Genomic DNA, 22,427 nt, shown 5'->3' on the forward strand with positions numbered 1-22,427 from the left:
TGTTGGAAACCAGTGGGCGGTAATCTTCTCACCAAGCACCTGCGTCTCTCTGAATGAAGAGGTTGTTGATTGCAGGCAATTTGGGTAATTTCAGAAGGCGGTAACAACACTGGTCATGACAGACCAGTCTGATAGTAAACAGCATTTAAATGGGCTCACAATCCAGAATACTAGAGTTGTACCAAATTTAGGAAGAATATCTGATAAAATCTCAAAAATCTATATTGTATGTCATGGTAAATCAATTTGGTTATCAGCATGTCTTCCAAACTGATTGCAGTACAGCGCATTTCTGAACGATCTTTTGCTTGCTTGGATTCACCGCAATATTAAGCAGTGATCAGGCTTTAAATTACACCTCACATTGAGCATGACATACAAAGCCTAACTGAAATGTTCATCAGGCTCTTCATGCATCCACGTGACATTACATTCATATTGCTGATTTTATCAGAGTTGCCACCATTGTTGTTTGCCTTCAGTCTACGCCTTTCATTTCCCTCTCGGTCACAAGACTGATCCAAAATTATTACTATTATTGCGCCAAGGAGGAAATGAATAAATCTGTGAGAAGCACTGGTTTAATCTAATAAATGCACACATATATGGTGTGCTCAGTGTTTGTGAAAAGAAAGATCAAAGTGCCTCAGAAAAAAATAAAAAAATGATTTGCACAAAGTATTGGCCCAGAATAAAATGAAAACGTCTAATCCAATTTAATAAACTTGCGTGCTATTTGTCTTGCTAAACAAAGTGAAGAGCTGAAATCCAAGCCACAGAATGGGAAGATTTTAAAGCAGACTTTTGAATTGAGCAGATGAAAAGAAACCCTGCTTAATTATCACGAATGAAGAAACTGTGTCGTGAACATTTCCTCTGCTGCATGAACATTGGCCAACAACATTTCTCATGTCAACAAACTACTGATCGCAGTTGAGCAAGACTCTTTTTGCAGAGCAGGCAGAGCAGGCAGCGCCACTGACAGATGCTGAGGGGAGAGCTGTGATTGGTCCGCCGGGGTGGGTGTTTCCGCATTCCGCGAAGAGCTGTCAGTGAGGAGCGCAACTTGGAGTGGGCACTGTCGCGTCTGTGAGGAGACCTCTTCAGTCACTCCCAGGAGAATAAAGGACCCCGGCCGCAGGAGAGCAGGATGCCTTACATGCTCATCAGTACGCAGATCCGACTGGTGTGTATCCTGCATCCGCAAATGACTCGTGTCATGCTTTCAAGGGAGGCGCGTTTGAGTTTCAGATTCCGGGATGGATTTATTTATTTGTCTACGCAACACTGCGCACACTGCTAATCAATCAAGGTCGTCACTTGCAAATTATAGTTAAACAGTGGTCTGTAATATTCAGCGTGCTGGGGGGAAAAAACAAACAGCCAAGGCTACAAACGGAGCGAGCAGCGTGTGTATGTTTTAGTTTTCTTTTTTGCCATCGTGGCCTAAATTGAAAACACATGTTGTTGGCCTCTTGTTGCGCATGTTCTTTTCGCTGTCTGCAGGAAGCTAATTCTATAGCCTCCGAGTATAGCACTGGATCATCTATTTTTAGTCTGTCCAGAGATTATGATCCGCACCTGCCAGAGGGCTGCAGGTGTAGCCAGTGATATGCTGCCAGAGCTCTACGAACAACAAGGCAGCAAAGCAACAATTTCTCATTAAATCTAAACTATAAGCTGTGTAGGTAATGTATCTAATTACTGTCTTGCAGGAGACTGGGCCAACAAATGTGGGGGATGAATTTTCTGATCCAGCTGTCATGAATTACCTAGGAGCAAGGAAAACCACCATGCTGGGAAATAATTTGTGAGTACTAAATAGGACCGGGTCAGTTATTGTTGTAGGTGACATAAAGTAAATGTGACAGCACCTGAGGATACAAAGTCAACTTGAGAAGAATAATTCTCTACAGGGACTAGTCCACAAAATCGCCATGACACGAAAGTCCCTCACAGCGCAGATTTTCTATCCTGATTTACACATTTAGGTACTTAAAACTGGTGTTACTTTGATTCTGGCAGCCTGCACGAACATATTGACGACAGAGCTGAGATCAGATCACATGGAGGGGGGGAAAAAAAACCTTCAGTGTGGTTGAGGAAGGCTGCTGCTTTGCAGATTTAGAATAAACCATTCAAGGTGATGGAATACAGATCAGGGAAGTGTTGTCATTGGCAATCTGATTCAAATGCTGCTGGGAAATGAACCAAGGTGTGGAAGGAAGTGAACGAGCACCAGGACAATTAAAAGCATTCTACTCTCCAAGCAGGGTTTACCGAAAGACAGAGAAATCCCACATGTGTGGAAAGCAGAATTACTTTGGTGTTTATGCTCGTTTCAGTTCCGAGTACCATGTGGACGACCCGCCCCGCCTCGTGCTGGACAAGCTGGAGAAGATCGGCTTCCGCGTGCTGACGATGACCGGCGTGGGGCAGACGCTGGTGTGGTGCCTTCACAAGGAGACGGAGTGAAAGTAGCCGCAGAATCAAAGTAGCTGTAAAAAGCCTTTAAAGGGAGAATTGTGCTGAGAAGCTTGGTCGTCTGTTTGCATTACTTAACCTGCTCTGCATTTGACGTATTGACAGCTCCAAAATCAGCCCTTAAAGTTAAGATTATCCCTCACATATGGCTTCAGATTACTTAGAATAGGACATAGGTCACTCATTTCAGGGGAAAAACAAAACCACATTCCAGAGATTTTATAAGGTTCTTTGCTAATGTTGCTGCTGTTTACTACTAGAGACCAAATACAGGAAATAGTTTACTGTACAATATATATCGTGTCATATCAGCTCAAGCAGTTCTCCCTCTCTTCTGTCTCTAAAAAACACTAGATAGGTTCGTACTTCCAGCAATGTGTAAAGGTGTATTTTTTTATCATGTGTTTATGATGTGGATTATTTGTGTACTTAATAATAAAACAATTCACAGACCAGACATTTTTGAACACCACCACCACCACCATCTCATGGACAAGCGAAACTCTTTTGGGGACAACAACACACACATTATAGCCAGAGAATACAGATGGTTTGATAGAAGAGTAAAGGAAGCCGTCAAATTGGAAATGGCTTCTCTGAGCAGGATAAGTGGAGTGAGATATAATTTCCATCGATTCACAACAGTCTTAACATAGAGTTTCACATCTTGAGACCAGAATCTGCGGTCATTAATGGGTTGTTAGAATGCATTTACTGGGGTAAGAAAACAGGATCGGAGCTAATTTGTCCAATTACAGGTGAGTATCTGGCTGTTACAGATCCTAGTCATTAGAGTTTCTGTGTTCCAGCCACAGATGCCCCTAATAAGACCCCAACTCCCCACCAGTCATTCAGAACTGAAGAAGTTACTTGGATGAGTGGTGAAATGTCTTCAAGAAACGGCATCAAGTTCAAACTGTCTTATTTAATCCATTTAACGCTACAGCGTGATAAATACATGATAAACCCGCTCTTATTGTGCAAATTTGGAGCTCTATGGCACGTTACACGGATGCTGCATGCTCCAAGATGATGCACTAGCATTGCAGGCACATGGAGAGCCTGAGTCGGCCTTCGAGAGCCAAACAACACTGGGTGGTTTCATTACGGCCCCAGGTCTGCCAGTGCATGTCTGGGGCCAGCCCGGATCACTAACCCGCAAACCAGAATCTTTGCCAGCCAGCTCACAGCCAAACTCTTACCAGACCTGCTGCCTCACACATGACCAAAGATCAAAAGGTGCTGGTGCTTCCCAGTTCTGTGATCACAGATTCCAGTTTGCATATAGCAACACGATGGGTTCTATATGGACTATGCGAGGAAAATGCGGGAGAAGATGAGGCTACCAAGATTCCAAGGCTCTGCTGTAATTGTTGATACGACGGCGCATTCAACTGTCTCATCCTCCCATCCTGGTTCGCATGCAGCGCAAGCCACTGTGGGCTTAGGGCAGGGTTGGTGGTGAATGTGTTTCCTGTAATTGTATTTCCTCTGTTGTCATTTGGACAGAGTTTGTGTGTTTCTGTGCCTCCTTTTTTCAGATTGCTGGGATATTGAAAAAGGCTACGCATAAACAAAACCATGTGATGAGGGGATTTTGCAGGAGGAGAGGAGCAGATGTCTCCCACCACACCACACCACACCGCTCCGCTCCACAGCTGGACATTGTGTAACAAAGCCATGGCGAGGCAGCGCAGGAGTGGCAGGCAGACGGATGACTGGATTGGATGTTGCGAGGCGAACATGTGGCTCCTAAATAACACAGTGACAGGAGAAAGCGCCGCCACATAGGCCTGCAAATACAGACGCACCATTACAGAGCCTCGGGGGACAGGAAAAACAGACTATTTGGATGGATACATGTTCCACAAGCAGAGGACCTTGTTTTAAAACTCACGATGACCGCAAGAGTCTGGCAGTGTAAAGTCTGACTTAATGTGGGTCACGGAGCAGTAGCATGTCAATTTCCCGAGAACATAAAAGAAGCAATATATGGTCTACAGGATCTTCTTGTTATGAGTTACATAAGCCTAATAAGTTTGAGGATAACCAATCATCATTATCAGAGGACGCAAGACAGATCTCAAAGCATGTGGCATGTTCTTCAATTAAAACAGGGTCACGGTCTGTGATGTGACCCAACAGAACCAAGGGTGGAGTGAAGGGCATGAAATGGAAACACTGCAGTGGGAAGGTTGTAGCAAGGCTGAGACAAATGCGCACTGTTGCAAAATCTTGTCTTTACTCATTCCTGCAACATAAAAATATCTGATGTTCATAGTGGTGCAGCGCTGACCACAAGGTATAGAGTAGGTCTTCAAAAATTAAAGACTCTGGAAATAAAAGCTTTTCCATTTGGTGATTAAAGCTTTCAGTTCAAGAAAAAAAAAGAAGCAAATTTCGATCTTGGTGGAAGACGAGAAGACTGATGAAAGTCCCGTGTCTGTGTGTTCACTTTCAAGCCAGAACCAGATGCGGTTGTATGGGGAGGGGAGGATACGTGCCTGACTAGTTCTTGGTCTGGAGCGATGACTTCCAAGGGTCCCTGTAGGTTGCCTGGCAACCACACGATGACAACAAGACTCCAAAAAGTCACCTTTGCCCGCTAGCAGCTCATCAGCTTAACCTCCTGTCAAACTCTAACTTGTATTTGTAGTTTGGTTGTTGATTAAAATGGAAAAAAAAGCTCATGTTTCCGTGAGTGGTATCAATGTTTCACCAAACTCTCTTTAAGACAGAACAAGGGTATTTATCAAAGTGGTCTATTACAGTCCAATTAACATAATGTTTCTGGGTATTTTTCAAGTAGAAAGTCTCTCTCTGTATTTAACCCATCCATTCGTTCACACACAAAGGACAGTGAGCACACTTGGATCAGTGGGCCGCCATGCATTCATCAGCTGGGGAGCGAGTTAGGGGGTTAGCTGCTTGCCGTCTCAAATGTTTAATGTGGAGGGGACCTTATGGTCCCAAATCCGTTTCTCAAACCACAGTCCACAGCTTCTTATCAGATTATATACACTCGGGTTTCTCAAACCATTTTGCTTGTGAATCCCTAAAATGCATCAATGAAAATCTGCGATGGTACAAAGGTTTTACGTTTCTCAGATTGTTTAAATTGAAGGGTTTTTTAAGTCAAGGAAAAAAGAAGACATCAATCCCTACTTTGAACAGTATTATAAATAAATGGTTTGCGTGTGATTACATACAAACAAGTACCATGGAACAAAAGCCCACCATTGTATGGCCTTTAAATTGCGCGGTCCACAAGTCCTCTTCAGTCTGGAGTAGAGATTTAGATATACTCTACACAAAGCCCAGGGAACAATCATCTAAACCACCAGATCTATAATGGAGGGCCTCCAGAGTATGTTCACTTTTCATCACACCAGGCCACAAGAATTCCAAAGAAGCCTACCTAGTGTTCCAGTTGCAGCCTGATTGCCGGTCTAACATGGGGGAGAAATGATTTCCATGTAGTCACATCGCAGGCTCTGCGGTTTTGGATTACTACTAACACTCAAATCACTTCGCAGAGTTTCTAAGGCAACGGTGAAGAATCATTTTTACATTACACTTGTTTGGCTACAAGGAAGAGGCAATGAGCTGTCACGTTTAACCAGACATGCAAATTACATCGTTACCATTATTCTGATTACGCGTGGTGTCGCGTTGGCCAATCGCCTCTGGCTCTTTTACAACACAATCAACACAGGCTAAACACTCACTGGATGTCTTCAACCTGCAAATGCCTTATAACAAATAATACGCAATGTATTCCTGCTAAGAGACTGGCAATCAATCCCAAGAGGCACTTCGATATGTTTTAATCAGGAATTTTGATGAGATATATGACACCACAATTTATATATTCCCAATCTGTCAGACACTGAATTGTCTGCTTATCTCATTCAGTCTTTAGCACAGAAATAAGAGGGACTAAAAGATGCTTAAAAAAATACCCTAACCATCTTAAATGTGTGGACGTCTTAGCTAGCCAAAGAGCGTATACACCACAGTGTGTAGTCAGTTGTATTTTGTATTTGGTACCCATGTATTGGTAAAATATAGTGTCACGTAATATTGTGCAGCACCAGCTAATCCCTGTACCCTGTGCATTGGGACTCCTACCTCTGGAGCCGCACAGCTTAACACTGAATCCTGCTGCAGCACTCACTTCTTCTCTACTCTGTCTCTCCCTCAGTCACCCTGCATCTTCAATAAAGGGAATGACAAAACAAGCTGATTAAAACACTATTAAGGTTTATTTGAGCATACAGCATTTCACATAAAAATGTTTTTTATGAAACTAAAGCCTGAAACAGCTTTTGTCAAATAGTCACAGGCTGGTACCGAGATGGGTTCAGCGCTGCTATGTCCGGGCATCGCCATCTTCGTCCTCCCTCTGCATTTGTTCTATGAGCCTCTGACGCTCGGCAGCCTGCCTCATCTTCATCATCACCACGCTCTCGTAGTCGCGCTCATTTGACAGGGAGCCCTTCAGGAGAGACAGACATGAAATGTCAAACAAGGTGACAAAAGAGAGGTTCACATAATATGGAACAAAATATGACAAAGTCAAAAAAACAAACTGAAATTGAAAAGTATTTGGGTTTACAGAGTATTGCATTACCACTATGTTAAATTTGTGGAGTTTTATGGACAAAACAATCAATGTATTAATTTAGAAACCAATTCTGTAGATAATATTAGTCACATTTACAGCTCACCGTATCCGGGGTCAAAATATAACTTTTAGTTCCTAAAACCCTTGGATCCCACACTTCCCACAATGACTAGCAACTAGCAAGACTAGCAACTTTTCATTAGTCACAACCCTAGTTTCCTGTGACAAATACATGGTCTAACAGCCCACAGCTGTAACTCTGATCACATCATCAGGAGTAATATTTATCAGACATGACAAACTTCCTCAAAAGCCACAGAAAAAACATTATATTACAGGCAGTGTAGCGCACTGCACTGCTGATGTTGATGTGTTAAATCAGTGGCGCCTCATTTAAGGAGGGTGTCTACTAAGCCGTTACAGTGGCAGTCTGACAGGAAAACCAAACATCTCTGTGTTTTGCATCATGACAAGGGCCACTCAGAGCGAAAGAACCAACGCTGATGTCCGATGTCTGTCTGCGTTCACGACCAGGCCTGTGGATGCGGATTCGTACAGATGCTCTCGGCTCAGTTACCATTAGCATGGCGACAGGGTGTACATGGACAAGACAGCGTCCCACCAAGAAAATGTGACAGCGTAATTCCTCTGCCTGAGGTCATTAAAACCCCAAAATGTGGGTTTGAATTAGGCCTGGCATCTGCCCCGCCTCTCATAGTTGGTATGTGATTTCTTTGAAGGGCTTCGGCTTGTTCGGTGATGGCGACAGCTTTTATTGTGGGGGTGATGAGAGGGCAGAGATTGGCTAATCAAAAAGGGTGGAACACAGGCCAGGCGCCTTGTATGCAAACAGTGTTCTATTTTTGCAGTAAAGAATTACACGCATCCAGGCATAAGAAGATGGGACTCTGTAGACGCATGGGAACACTTAAAGAAATGCAAGGATGATGCTTGCGGTGTATGTGAATACTTATATGCATTTAAGCCAGACATATGCAATCTCAGACACCACCATCACAGTCCGAAGGGGGAGGAGGGCCATGTGTCCACAGTGTAAGATGCTGTTTTAAAAGGATTATATCAAGGAAGATTTCAGGGCCAAGGAAGTGTCTCTTTAACAAGACAGTGAGCTGCAGGAAAGAGGGAGGGGGTGTGCATTATGGCCTGGGAGAGCGAGTGAGAGCATTTTGAAGAGGAGAGGTACGTTTTTGTCAATGCACTCGCTGAGCTAAGGCATCTGGAAATCATCACGGGGACTCCAGCATCCATGTGCTGCGAGAAAGAGGGTAAAGTGTGGAGGAAGAAGAGAGGAGAGGGTCGGTGAGGGGAAGTCACCCCCCCACTCCCCACTCCCCACTCCCCACCCCTGGATTGAGGAAAGCTGCTATTATCATTCCAATAATGTGAGCTCAAGCCCTCGTCTGACACGTAACTATGAAATATCACGCGAACACCATTAGGTAAATAAACAACTCTTGCATCTTTAAATTAAATAAAACACGAGTATACAAGCGATGGTGGGATAGCTCCCCTCCAAACATACCCCTGCTCTGTCATGCCCTCTACTGGTCACAACGCTAACCTGCAACAAATAAACCACAAGTCAGAATTGCTCTGGCCTTTTCTCTGTCTGCTGTGGTCATGGGCAGACCGTACAACGCTAATGATGAAGGGGAATTCTGAACATTAACAGGTGCTTTATGGTCAGTGTGACGCATGCCTTCTCGGGATGAGGGATGTTTCCTTGCCTGGGGTGTTAACTTCCAATGTACATGTTTAGCCAGTGCATCACTCTGTAACTAAACACTCGCTGTGTGCATATGCATGCATGTGTGTCTATGTGTGCGGGGCGATGGAACGCTGGGGCCCAGGGTGAGTAGGAAACCGCAGAACACAAACAAATGGGCCCCTGTGCAAAGCCGAAGGAGGAGGGCACAAGGCCACCGCAGAGGTAGTATGGTAGTAAAACACACGCACGCATGCACAGATACAAACAAGCTGACGATTAGCTGTGTGACATCAGCGAATGGCTAGGCTTCCAAACAGCACACCCCTGTCTAGCCCCAGGCCATTAATGACATCATGAATACCACCAGAGCTGTGAGTCAAGCAGTGTAACACACACACTCCGAGTGTCCTCTCCACACACAGCAGGAGGCATCTCGGAGTGCAGGTGGCCGCCTTGTTCCCACAGAACAAGTTGCCAGATCGGCTTCGCGTTACACCATTCATTCACGAGAGAGTGAGTGAGGACGTACGTGCAATAAGGACAGACAAGTGTGGACATGAGTAACATGAGACCTCATTTATCAAAATGACATCAAAAACATTGTATTTAGTTAGAATACTTAGAATATTCAAAGCGTGTATGCTCTTATCACTGCAGACTGACAGGTAAGCAATTCATATTTGACAAATATAATAAATATATTAAACATTAGAAGCATCAACTATCAGATATCTGTAACTAGATCGTCACTGTGCCAAGAAGTGACTTTATAGACTTCCAAGAGAAGAATGGGGTTTTCTTAACAAGCCTGCTTTGTGGTCCAGGCTAACATTTCAGCCTCTAATGCACTGTGGTGAAGTTAATCAAGGAGCTATTTATCTGCAGTCAGTGTGGTGGCGTAGTGTGTGCGTTTCTGTGCGTGTGTGTCGTTGAGCTGTGGAGTATGTGATTTATGAGAGCCAGTACTTATTCAGAGATCATTTGCGTGCACGCTTGTGCGCGGAGGCGTCCTAGCGCTCCTGCTAACTCAAACAAACAGCCGGGGGTACAGCACATGCAACACCGGAGCCAAGGTGAAATTCCGGTGCAGACTAAACTTAAGTTTCGTAAAACGGTAGAGGATTAATCATCATTCATTACCCGACTCGGCAGACATAAAACCCCAAAGGTTTGGTCTATTATACTGTTTTTGTTAGTGAAGAACAAACACTTCGTAGAGATTAAGGCTCAAATCTACTTCCCGTATTTAACCCTTTACATGCACATGTCTTGCAAACATCTGGTTTCAGAGTCCAACTCCACCATGAGACCTCCTTTTATTTGACAGAAAAAGCCATTGCTCTAAGCAGAAGAAAAAGAAAAAAACTCTTGAATGCGTTGTGAATACATCCACAGACCAGAGAATTTACAGACATCCTTGAAACGACACTGGGATGTTTACAGTATGTCAAACACAGCCTTTTTAAAATCACAAAGCCAGGCTGCAAATGAAAAGAGGCCTCGTACAATGACACTGTACGCTATACCTAAAATGAAATGTAGGTATCAATATTTCTATACCGCAGTGACGACTACAATTATGGCCTTTCATTTGTATGCATCCATCAGTTTACATCCATGTCTCTCCAGACTCATATAATATGCAGCCAAGAAGAAAACATTTTGTCAACTTTTGTGAACTCTGACAATTTTATTTTACTTCAACTTCTTATGTCTGTGAAGGTTCTTATGAAATTCTATCATATTTAGCATATGAATCCCTAAGGTGTAGCCAAAAACCTAATTTCTGTGACAGACAAATGGACAGACAACACAGGAACAACTTGGGCATGAAAACCTAAGAAAAAACGTGTGAACACTGTGGAAAGGTATTAGCAGCTGTAAGTGGGCTGCAGATTCAAGGCAGTAGTGAGGTGCTATGCAAGTAGATGTGTGCATCTGTGGTTGTGAAAGCATGTGGTCGTAGGTGGTCACGGTATTCGACAGAATAGAAGCCTGTTGGGTGGAGGCCGCGAGTACCTTTGGAATCTGAAAAAGTAAAGGAAATAAACAGTGAAAAGAGAAATGGCAGCAAAGACCTGAACTCCCGGTGCCCTGGCATTTCTCTCTATGATGGATGAGCTCAGGGATCATAGAATAGGGAAATGAGGGGGTTTGGCCTCTTTAATATCCAACAATACATCGTTGTAAAAGTGAAATTATGTCTTTCAAATTTGAGCCGTCCGGGAAAAACCCTCTGATTGCAACAGATTTGCCGTTAAAACAAAAGAGGCCATAGAACTGCTAAGAATACCGTCCGAACCTTGGACATGTCAAAAAAAAAAAAGAAAAGAGCTTAAGCCTTATGAGGGGAGAAAAAGAGAAAATTAAATCAATGTTCCAAACACAATAGTATAACATTTCTGCTCACTCTGCGTATGAGGTCCCATATTAACATGGTTCTTTATCTACTGTATTAAATGTGGCAAACAAACAAAGTTGGTGGAGTGTATCTAAATAACACACAGAGTAATCTAAATAACACATGATTTAATAATTACTAATGACTCTTTGCCAGGACACACAATATTCCCATCCTTGACCACCCACATTCACTGGAAAACAATATACACATGTATGTATGTCTGAAGGAAAGGAGGAAAGGATTTAAGTAAAAAAGAAACCGTATAATGACACAGAAACTTAGTATAATGTACACCGATCAGGCATAACATTATGACCGGAGAAGTAAATAGCATTGACCATCTTATGACACGTCAGTGTTCAGCTGGGAAACGTTTGGACTTGGCATTCATGTGGATGTTACTTAGACGTGTACCAGCCACTTAGACCAGACCAGACACCCCCACTACCAAATCACTAGATCTCAAACTGATCAAGTATCTGTGGGATGATCCACAGAGGCCTCTCCCCTCAACCCATAGGACCCAAAGGCCCCCACTAACAACACTGTGTTGCCAGATACCACAGGACACCTTCAAAAGGCCCATGTCCATTATCTGATAAGTCACAACTGTTTTGGAGGCACAAGGGAGACCTACACAATATTAGGAAGGTGGTCATAATGTTATGCCTGACCGGTGTATATTCTCTGGAGGGGCAAATTTTGTCTCTACTGGATAGATCTAGTCCACCAAAAGATTACCACTCTTAGTAATATGATTTATATTGTACATATCTATATATCTATATCAACATTTATATCTATATAGATATATAGGCATATCTATATAGATATATAGATATACATAGATATACGCACACATTCCTAGAGCAGCACTTGGCATTAATATGAATGACCTCATCTACATCTATCATTCTTAACCAACCTAGTCTCCTTCGTGCTGTGTCAGACCTGACATGCCGTCAGTGCGTTGATTATAAGCTACTGTTAGCTCTGTAATGTTTTTGATGAGTCTGCACTTAGTATACATTAATGTAACACCTGGACTTTGGTGTCACATCTCTGTCATGCTGACATCATATGTCTGGATTTCCTCTTAGCAGCCAGACTGCCAAGTTTCTATTGGAGCACTTTCAGTAAGCTCATTACTGAGTCATAACTTTGGAAACAAACAGTAACATCAGCAGTTAGGATGATGACAAATGTGATGGTTCTCACAAGAATTGATGAAAGGACAGCTACAAGATACGGGACTGGACAGCCTTTAATAACCTTGTGTAAGACTAGACTAGCAATCATAAATTCATGAAAATTCTAAATTCTTCAAGCCTTAATTTTATAAAATTACAGTCCTATGTTTGTCATCATCCAACAATGTTTTTCATATAAAAGAATCAGACAGTGCTTGCAGTAAATCCTGTTTAAATGTTGGCTGTCTAAGGGCCTTGATACGGCGGAAGCAGGAGAACACACAACAAAGGGCCAGAAGAATATCCACCAAAGCCTCAGTTTGGGCTCCTAGCGCCAGTCAAAGCAATATCTGGAAACACTTTTTTATCCTGCAATGACAAAAACATGCAGCATCCCAGATTTCAGGCCCAGCATAGCTGCATCAAACCACACTGCCCGCTATGGTCAGGCCTTAGAAAAGAGGCTTAGACAGAAATCCAGCTCGGGCTAAACGCACCAGCCCAGAGGCTACATAGCATGAGAGCCTAACTGACGGAGTGATCCCAACCTTGGTCAGACAGCAGGTCTTGTGAGGTCATACCCACAGACCGCAGATAACACTAGCTCTTCTCCCTGATTGTCTTCTAGCATGAAAGCAGTTTTTGTGGTTGTAGGTGGAAGGGGGGGGGGGGGGGTGTGTTCTCAGAAGAAAGATGCTCAGAAATGTTCTCTCTCTCAGTCTTGGGTAAATGTTATGATAATTTCATTTGCGTGAGTAATTGTGTCTGGTCGTGTAGACTGCTCTGGCGCTGCATCGCAGAGCGGAAGAAAAAGAGAGGATCAGATGGCATGCATATTGTCCATTGGAATCATTTGAAAGGAGTATGAAAAATATGATTTGCCATTCGCACCCTGCATGTCTAAGTTTGGTCAACAAGGTCTGCACAAACAGATCCGCCCCCCTTTTCTGCCAGAACACATGGGAAATATTTCAGCATAATGGTATGATGGTGATTTTAATAATTCTCTCTAAAAGAATAGCACAACGGCTGTAGATTAAAGTTAGAAAAGTGCATTCACGAAGGCATAAAGGCAAGATCGACACGAGTAACAATTACGGCTTATGCTAGTACAAAAACATATTAAAGGCCATTTCTAAAACCAACAAAGGAGCAGTCCGTGGAGCACAAAAAAAAGTTAGCAGTTCCGTTATAATTTCCAGTTCTGTATTACTGTTGCATTCCACAGTAAAACAACACGCTGCAGGCGTGAGAACTGGATATGCAACAAGTTATCTCTCTTGTGAAACCCCGTGTTCTTGCTCATACATGTCTGTGCGTGATACTGGGCTTTGATTACACAGAGCCTCTATAGGCCTCCAGTCAGGCAGAAGAGCCTGTGGAGTGGGCTGGGATTCTGGGGCTTTACACAAGCCAACAGCAGGCAGGAAATCAGGAAATCAGCAGAGTAAAGGGACAAAGACACAGAGATTAGAGATCAGTAAGCCCCCTCCCAAGTGGCTGACTTGTTTGACCGACTTCCTTTTTTTTTTTTTTAGATAAGCACACAATGTATGAAACACACACAAACACAGAAAGATGTTGTACGCTCACTGACCTATTCAAACTCTCACTCTGCCCTCCATTCAGACACCGACCGTAGTTTTACATAGGGAGTGTATCACTGGGATTCAAATCAGCCACTCCTGCTTTTTCCCACGGGTGATGGGTGCAGCCAATCAACCGGCATGGCTTAACTTCAGCTACTACGGCTAAAAGGCCCGCTCACTGTAATGTGACGAATGACAAACAACCTGAAGTGGGATGACTTCATAACTGAGAAAAGCCTGAGAAAAAAGCTTGAAGAGGAACCTCCACCTGGATGTCTTAACCCCCTTTGTACTTTGACCCCCACCAGAGTAAAAGAAGACTTTCACCACAAACACACCTGGAGTGTTCTGCAGTGCAAGTGGGAATGATCATCAAAAAAAAAAAAAAATGAATGACCTGAAGCTGCTTACTGAACCAGCAGTATATAGAAAGGTAAGCAAATGTCTCTTAATAGTCTTTTTTCAGTTACAAATAAGTGTCTTAAATGCTACAGTTTAATGTGAAAGGTAAAGATTGCTTTAACCCAGTTTGTTTTTTTCTCTATCTTAAGGCTGTACAATGAGGTCTTCTCTGTACTAGCTGGCAAGCCCCATCATGTTAAGGAAGAGTTTGTCAAGGTGTGTAGGTAGACACAGCCTAGTTTCTTGACAGAGGCGGGTGTGCATGTGTAGGATTCAAATGTCCTGGATTTTTCTCTGCGAGGCAGGTAAGAATGACCTCCTCTATCATGATCGATTTTGTTGTTTATCCTTTTAGACTAACTGCATGAAAAGAAAAATCCACAGATTGGCTTTTAAAGTTTATTATCACACAGATTGTTTATCTGTTTTTCAAGGTGTGTCATTAGTGGCAGCATTAAAAAAAGATAATTTAAAATCAGTTCTTTGGCTAATCGGTTTTAACAGGCTTCTTTAGTTTTTACTTGACCGTGAAGTGTTTCCTCAACATGGTACTACTCATGGTTGAAATCCTAAGACTCCTCCTTGGTCAAACTGACATGTTTGGAAAGGAATGCTGTTATGTCCACGCTCTCCAATCTCCCGCTGCTACTAAAGTGCCGATAAAACCTTTACGGGCCAACAAAACCTGTTTGCCGAAGTGGCTTACAAATTTACAGAGTGAGTGTTTCAAGTCACGAACACAGATCTAATGTGGGCAAAGCTGTTGGGAGTGTAAAATCACAGACATTGGGCAGATTATCTAATCAACATGCCTGTGTTGATGAATGGGGTCTGTTGTACTCAATAAAACGATTACAGGTCACGGAATGAAACAGGTTTTACCATTTCTTAATGTTGTTAAAGTGAGACTTTTGTATTAAGTTTTACTGTATTGTTTCATTCTGACCAACACGCTTTCACTTACGCTCTGTTGGTAAAAACGAAATTACATTTTTTTAAATCCTCCAGTTTATAATGAAATATAACCCCTAGTATGATGTTTATGGATTAACAATAAAATTTTACTTCCACATTACTTTGCATCCCACTTATTTGCATTTCTTAGAGAACCCTTAACATGTGTTTCACAGTGACAATGTTATAGTGATTTCTGAGGAAATTAGGGAGAAAAAAAAATTCACATTCACCCAAAGCAAAATGAGGAGTTACGATCCTTTGCACACAGGATAACGATCCTGCATTTTTTGTTGCTTGTGTTACTGGAAGTCTAAAGCAGACTAATAGACTTCCTTTAGAGGATATGCAACAGACCACACCTGCATTTATGGGAAAAGGTGGGGATTTGAAAAGTAAATATTTGTAAATGAAAGCTTCAAAGCATTGTTGGATCATCCCTCCGCTGCCAAATAATGCTGAATTTCATTAAACTAAAATTATGAGGAGCAGGTGCAATCTCTGAACAATAGCTGCCGATTCTCATTAAGCCAACACATACAGTCCAATACTTAACATCTGCTGCTGAATTACATGACAAGCACAAGCAAAGGCTTGCTACATATTCTAGCACCATGGGAGGGAAACCAGGGAAATGTACTGTAGTGGTTTTAAATTATAATTATTTCCTTTGTTGTGTTTTGTTGCAGATGGCATTGTGCTTTTAAGCGTCGCCACTTCCTAAGGATTTACTGTCGACACACTGTTGACGGAAAATAATACTTTTGAGAACATATAAAAAGAATAAATAAAAACTTTGCCAAGATGCCTCTAAGAACATCACTATACAGGAAGCCATCTGCTGGTCGTTGGCCCAGCAGGAACTCCAAGCGGAGGGAGGTGCTGTCTGTCAACATGATTAGTCTACCACTGGCTGATTTCCGCCACATCTCTCATATTGGAAACGATATCCAAACAGACAGCTTTGGAGATTTGTCTTTTCTGAAGATGGGCCACAGCCTGCTTCTTCAAAGCTCCCAGAGCGAGCAGAATCTGTTCCTGTCCTGCTCACCACCTCCAAAGCCCCCTCGACTGAATCTGGATGAGACTGACAGTACAGGGAGTCCTGACTGGTCTGACCGCCAGCGTAATACCTCCCAGAAGAGGAAGAAATGCAACTCTATGCCACTGCTGGACAGCAGGGAAGGAGATAACGAGGTGGAAAGGGGGGATGGGCACCAAAGAGTGAATAATGATGCTTCCAATCAGACTCAGACCCCCGAACGGAACAGTGTGAATTCAAACATGGATGGAGACTTAACGGTGACCTGGGATAAATCTTCTGCACAGCAGAAGGATGAGGACAGTGGCTTTTCATTCAGCCTTGACCTGGGCCCTTCAATCCTGGACGATGTTCTGCGGGTGATGGAAAAACTACATTATTAAACAAGATAGTAAGAAGGGAGACTTTGTCAAGGTTCGGAATACTCGGCACCCCTCTCTTGGGGACACACTCCTTTACTACATTATGGACAAATCAATGCAATGGATTTCATTCAAATATCTGTTTCTATGATCCCAGAGTACTATAAATGAACAGATGAACGCTGCAGTCTTTTAAGGAGCAGAAGATATTATGCAAGTAGAACACTGATCCATAGCATTTGCTAAATAGTAAGAATGACCCTGTTTGAAAGGTAAAAAAATGACACACAAAAAAAGTTAATGTTCTCCTCATTGCCACCCTTGAAGAGGTAAAGGCAGTCGTTTAAGTTAATAATTGAACTCTGGTTGATGTCAAACTCCAAGCTGGACATTTTCACCTTCTTTTATATTTTGTCTTTGCCATTGTATTCCCTGCAAACCACACAGTACAGCACTGAGGACGGCTGTTAAGACTTAAGAGTGTTGTGTTTAAGAAAAGAAAAGCTACGGCTGGAATCCAAGGTCCTCGAGCTGTGATGTCTTGGCTCTTGGTGTGCTTACCAATCTATTGTGTGCAGAGGGCAATTTTTACTCCGCACGCATCCCAGAGGCCCCACTCAAAGGTAGACAAAGGTACCCCCCATCTCCCATTCCCAACAATGCAGTGAAAACAAACACTTAGCTCTGCTTCCAATAAAAGACAGCCAGTGGTGGCAGGTTGGGCTGCAGACCAAACCAGGCCACAGGTCCAAGACCTCAGAAGAAAAAAAAAATGCCAGACCGAGCTGTTTTCTTAGCTGCAAATCAGAGTCCTATGTTCTGGTGAGTGGCGCACGAGAAGGAAAGTGGTAAAATGTAACATGATACTTCCACATATGCAGGGGGTGTCGAAGAAGGAGGACCAGAGACATTCATTACTGCAGCAAAGTTTCTGATGAGGGTTTAAACACTACCTTCTGACCAAACAGGCCCCTGACACGTGAAAAATACATCCTGCACCTCACATAGTAAGAGAAACACACATGTACTGTAGGTGTATGTCAGCACACACAGCAACTGAGATTTGTGTAGACAATCTAGGTCCATTTTTCCTCAGGTCTACAGAGAAGAGAATCTGGACAGAGTCTCAGTTTGTGCCCTAGTAGGGGGTTGCTGGGACAATTTGTGGGACAAACCAATAACCAGTCGAATTCCTATGTGTCTCACACAGCATACAGAAAAATACACGAACCACAAATGCCCTGCTTCAAGCAGAAAATTTAGCTCTATGTATGTCCAAACAGAAACAGCAATGTTTGTGGGTACATCTGCCCTGTATATGTGTGTTTGTGCATTTCCCATTTTAAACTGGATATCACTTTCCCTGTTTCTTGTATATGTTATGACAACAACACATTGTAAAACTTATTTTGCATTGAAAAATGTACCGTTTTGTATTTTGGGTAAGTAAAGAAAAATACCATACAAATTCCAAGATTGGTGGTTTTTGTGGATTGAAAAGACTTGTAAAATTTAAGACTGTTTACACACCCGGATGGACTGACAGTTTCTTGGCTGTTTAAACTGTCAGAAGCCACTGTGGAGGCAATAAGACTTGTCTTTCACTTATATCTCCCAGTTTCTGGAGAAATTATAGCCTTGAACAATCCAACACAACAAGCAGCACAGTATTATTTTAAGGTGGGGAGACACACAAGCCTAAATTAGACAGGCATCTCAGGCAGGATGTTATGCAGGGTAACAAATAATGTACTACTGTAAGGTGGACTTAAAAGCAACTGCTGGGATGTTAGGTTGCTCACCTGTCTAACAACGAGGTGACATTCAATAACTAACCACGGTGTGTTGGGAATTTGTAGGGTAAGCAGGAGAAGGAGTCATTCAGTCACAGACTTTTCATTGGACCGTGTCCCTCATCTCCTGACCTTTAACGATCAAAGGCTTATTTTTTAACAAGAGAAAGACACTGTGGGCACAAAATACTGAGCTACTAAACAATGGTGAAAAACTCAAATCCTCTGACACATTTTAAGATCAACATTTAAAATTTCCTAATTAACATAAGCTGTCTGCTTTCCTGGGGGGAAAAAAAGCCTTCCTCAAGACAAGTGTCCTTGGCTTCTATGACTCCTCAGCACGAGTGCCCTACGTGGAGAATCATATAAGCTTAAACTCAACAAGTGTTCAGCCACATGACTGATGTGAGAAGAAAGAGCCTGTAATTGAAGACAAATTATCTTGTCTGCGCTGCAAAAACTGGCCGAACTGTGAAGTATCCCAATCACATCTGGTACCACTTCTCTCTCCAAAAATCTAAACTTGCTGTCATACAGAATACCAAGAAGCCTTGTCATCTCACTGAAGAGTAGTTTTTAGGAGTTATTTTTTGTCAGTTACAAACTCAAACACTAAAAATACCGTTTTGGCAAATAAGAGATATATACTTCTACTGTAATTGTGTTTCCCAATATAAAAGCTACTGAAATATGCTGCATGGTTAGGTTTATTTATATTGTTTATGTTCTGTGTATCATGTATCTGTGTCCCATCAGAACACAACATCAAGCTGTAAACGGTTAGGGTCAGGCAAATCCACAACAGCTATCCTTTCTCATGATACCCAAGATGAACTGGGTGTAGTTGGGCACAAATAAAGACACACAGTAAAGACCAATCTCTTCGTTTCTTAAGAGCAAAAACACACACACACAACCAAACAATCTACATTTTTTTGAGCGATCTTAAACTCAAGTTTCTATTTTATAAACTGTGGAGTCTTCTGTTCCTTGAGAGTCCCATTATAAACAGATGACCACAGCTACTCCAACCTCACAAATCTTCACCGTGTCTCTGTCTATTCTATCCATTCCAAACTCTATCATCATATCAATCAGGTACTAAGCAGTTATACTATAAAAACAACCTTCTTTTTGATTCTGGCTATTGCAAAATACAGGAGGCTGCTTGTCTCCATCCTAGACAGTTATTATCTCCATTCAGAGAGGGGTCCAGGCCAGAGTTAAATATGCCAAGAGCATGGCCACATAGAGTGCATGTCTTCCAGACACAAGGACTATTTTAGGCGTGAATGCACTTTTTGAGCTCTTACAAACCAGCAGGCTGGAAAAACAATCTCAGAATAGCCGATCTGCTGCATCTGGTTTGTGTCGTGACAACCGTGCGATGACTCTCTGGCTGGAGATGGAAGAGGCATGCCCAGAAATCCTTTACGATAGATTCACATTAAATAATATGGTGTGCTATGCTATGCAACAAACCATGAATCAAGCCGCAGTGATTAATGCCTGTATCATGTCTCTGGAGGCACAAACATCGCGTCTGGCAGGGACAATGCCGACTGTTAAATTGTGATTCCATTTCCAAGACGATCTGGAAACCAATAAATTATTAGTCAGACGCTGAGGAATCCATATAGATCACCACACATGTGAAATCCTCTTTGTAACGAAGCAACTCAGAAAAAACTGTGCTTTCATGTACTGTATCTATGCTGTAAGTGGTTTCTGTTACAGGACAGGCCACAATTATATATTTTTACAACAGGTTCTTTCACGCGCCATGTTGACTCCAGGATTCACTGAGATTTATAACTGTGTACAATACAATGCTAAAAGGTACGTTTGCACTTATGTGAAAAACTTAAAAGCTTCTTTACTAAACCTCCTTATTTCCCAGTCTATCGCTATGAATATTTATTATGTTTGGGAGTAAAGAAACAACAAAGAACAGTCTGGAAATTAAACTGGATCCTTTTCAAAAGAATTGTGAATTAAGTGAGGAGTATGGGGAGCAGTTCCACATGGTGTAGAAGACGTGGCCCTTCCCTATTTTTGAAACTTTTAATATCCGTGGTGAGAAGAATTGCACGAAAGCAGTAGAGCCGGTTATAAATCATGTTATATTTGCTCTGTGGACAAGAAGAACAAAAACAGAGCCAGCAGTTCAACAGGTCTCTCTGTGAGCAGTGAAAATCTAACACACCACCATGGGACAGTTAGTCATGTTCAAGGTCTGTGGGCCCTGAGGGGGGGGTCTTCATGGGGAATTTGTGGCTCCCCCATTCCATTAGACCCCTCACATCGGCCCCAGATTCATTTATTAAACACTGCAGAGATGGAACTGAAGACGAGGCTGAAGTCATTCGAGTCTATGAGATCCCTGTAGTGAGACCCGGACTCTCTGAGTGCTGTGTTTGGATTGATGAGGTTAAAGAAGCAAGTCCTCACCCAGCCTGCTCCTATGTGATTGCAGCTGGCTGATGTCGGGGCTCGAGGGAGAGGTAGACGACAGGAGAGGGATCGGATTTTTAGATCCCAGATAGAGTCAGAGAAATAGGACCTCTGTAGCTCTGGCTTCTCATTACCTCTTTCTCTCTTTCTTTTACCGTGTACACCGACCTCAGGCCAGCTGTGGATCAACACTACTAATATCTACACTATGTCATATGGGGCCTCTTTAGCAAGAAGTATTCTCACTGTGGGCTAATTTGAAAATTACCTGGCCGTAGTAATGTTTTCGTTCTTGGTTGCAGGACAAAAAAAGATGAAGCAATCAACTCTGGATATCTGCAAAGCAAACCGGGTTACCATAATAACATTTAAAGAGATTAGTGTGACATGTCCCGGTGTGCCGGCTCAGTCTCAGACGCTAGGCCTGAATACGGGGTCTGAGACCCCACAGCAGGCTGAGAGGTGAAACCCAGTTCAGCAGCAGCTCTGGAGACACGGATAAATAGAGGAAGAAAGTCCACCGATGAGCAAACTTAGAAAAACTGGGAAAGGTTATTACTTCATATTAATCTAATGGCAAGAAGGGAAAAACCTCAGTGGAATATTCCCAGTGGAAATAGCTGAAATTAGATTATCCCTGGAAAAGAAATTATTAAATGCGCATATGGAGTCTTGAAGTAAAAGTGGAGAATGTAAAATGGACTACTTGGATTTTGAGGCAAAACACTAAAACACAAATGATTTAAGATTGTTTTTTTAAAGTTAAAGGTTTAAAGTTTGTGTAGCAAAGTCTGCCCTCAGAAAGTGAACCTTTAAAATTAGAATCAATCCCTTAAAACGTTCCAGATATTAAAATCCCAATAATGAAATAGATCTGAAACAAGAACTTTTAAAATAAAAATCTAAGAGCATGTTTTTTTGTTGTTGTTTTTTTAAAAATAAATAGCGATGCAGATTCACTTAGCACCAGGGCAGGCATTTAGTGAGACTCACGTGCCAAGCTACCATTACTGCTGCTTCTCTCGGGCTGCTCTGTGAAGTGCAGCATTCCTGGGGTCTCCCAGGTCATTTCGGTTAATGAGCAGGCCGACCAGGGGCTTTGGGCCAGTGCCTGGCCCGCGCCTTACCACTCCAAAACAAATAAACTGAGGTCCATTTAACCAAACACATTGTTCTAGGCCAGACGGATGGAGTGCAAGCACTGGGACAATATTTGCACCACTGATACGAAAATAAAAGCTCAGAACGTTTACATACCTCTCTTTGTGGGGTGGTGTTTAGGCAAGAGTATTTGTGTTGGAGGCCGTGTAAATGGGAAGATTTTGTAACATAGGGCTGACGTGCTTCATGAGTGAGGGAAGGAAATACAGCAGTGCATTTTCGTGTTATACACG

At 42.5% G+C, this 22,427-nt stretch overlaps 3 protein-coding genes across 7 annotated transcripts in view; 2 read left to right on the plus strand and 1 right to left on the minus strand.

The window, feature by feature from the left end:
* dnajc17 (DnaJ (Hsp40) homolog, subfamily C, member 17) overlaps positions 1 to 22,427 on the minus strand; it is a 64,752-nt gene that overhangs the window by 27,295 nt on the left and 15,030 nt on the right. The window contains exons 11-12 of one of the 5 annotated variants that reach the window (XR_014699674.1): positions 6,838 to 6,982; positions 6,616 to 6,699 (exon numbers count right to left, since the gene is read on the minus strand). Coding sequence is in view for 3 of the 5 variants with exons in the window: in XM_084569830.1 (XP_084425956.1) it covers positions 6,857 to 6,982 (126 nt within the window). In the remaining 2 variants the exon portion in view is untranslated. The other 4 variants (XR_014699675.1, XM_084569830.1, XM_084569831.1 and 1 more) reach the window with 4 other exon arrangements.
* Positions 1,051 to 5,257, plus strand: gchfr (GTP cyclohydrolase I feedback regulator). Its single transcript, XM_084568354.1, has 3 exons — positions 1,051 to 1,186; positions 1,716 to 1,810; positions 2,346 to 5,257. The coding sequence occupies exons 1-3, from the start codon at positions 1,151 to 1,153 to the stop codon at positions 2,473 to 2,475; spliced, it is 261 nt and encodes an 86-aa protein (XP_084424480.1). The 5' UTR covers positions 1,051 to 1,150; the 3' UTR covers positions 2,476 to 5,257.
* Positions 13,042 to 22,424, plus strand: LOC311505981 (cdc42 effector protein 4). The gene is made up of 3 exons (XM_084569832.1): positions 13,042 to 14,456; positions 14,575 to 14,730; positions 16,069 to 22,424. Exon 3 carries the CDS (start codon positions 16,184 to 16,186, stop codon positions 16,802 to 16,804), a length of 621 nt encoding a protein of 206 aa, XP_084425958.1. The 5' UTR covers positions 13,042 to 14,456; positions 14,575 to 14,730; positions 16,069 to 16,183; the 3' UTR covers positions 16,805 to 22,424.

This window comes from Chelon labrosus (assembly GCF_963514085.1).
Source record: "Chelon labrosus genome assembly, chromosome: 20".
Taxonomy (NCBI): Eukaryota; Metazoa; Chordata; class Actinopteri; order Mugiliformes; family Mugilidae; genus Chelon; species Chelon labrosus.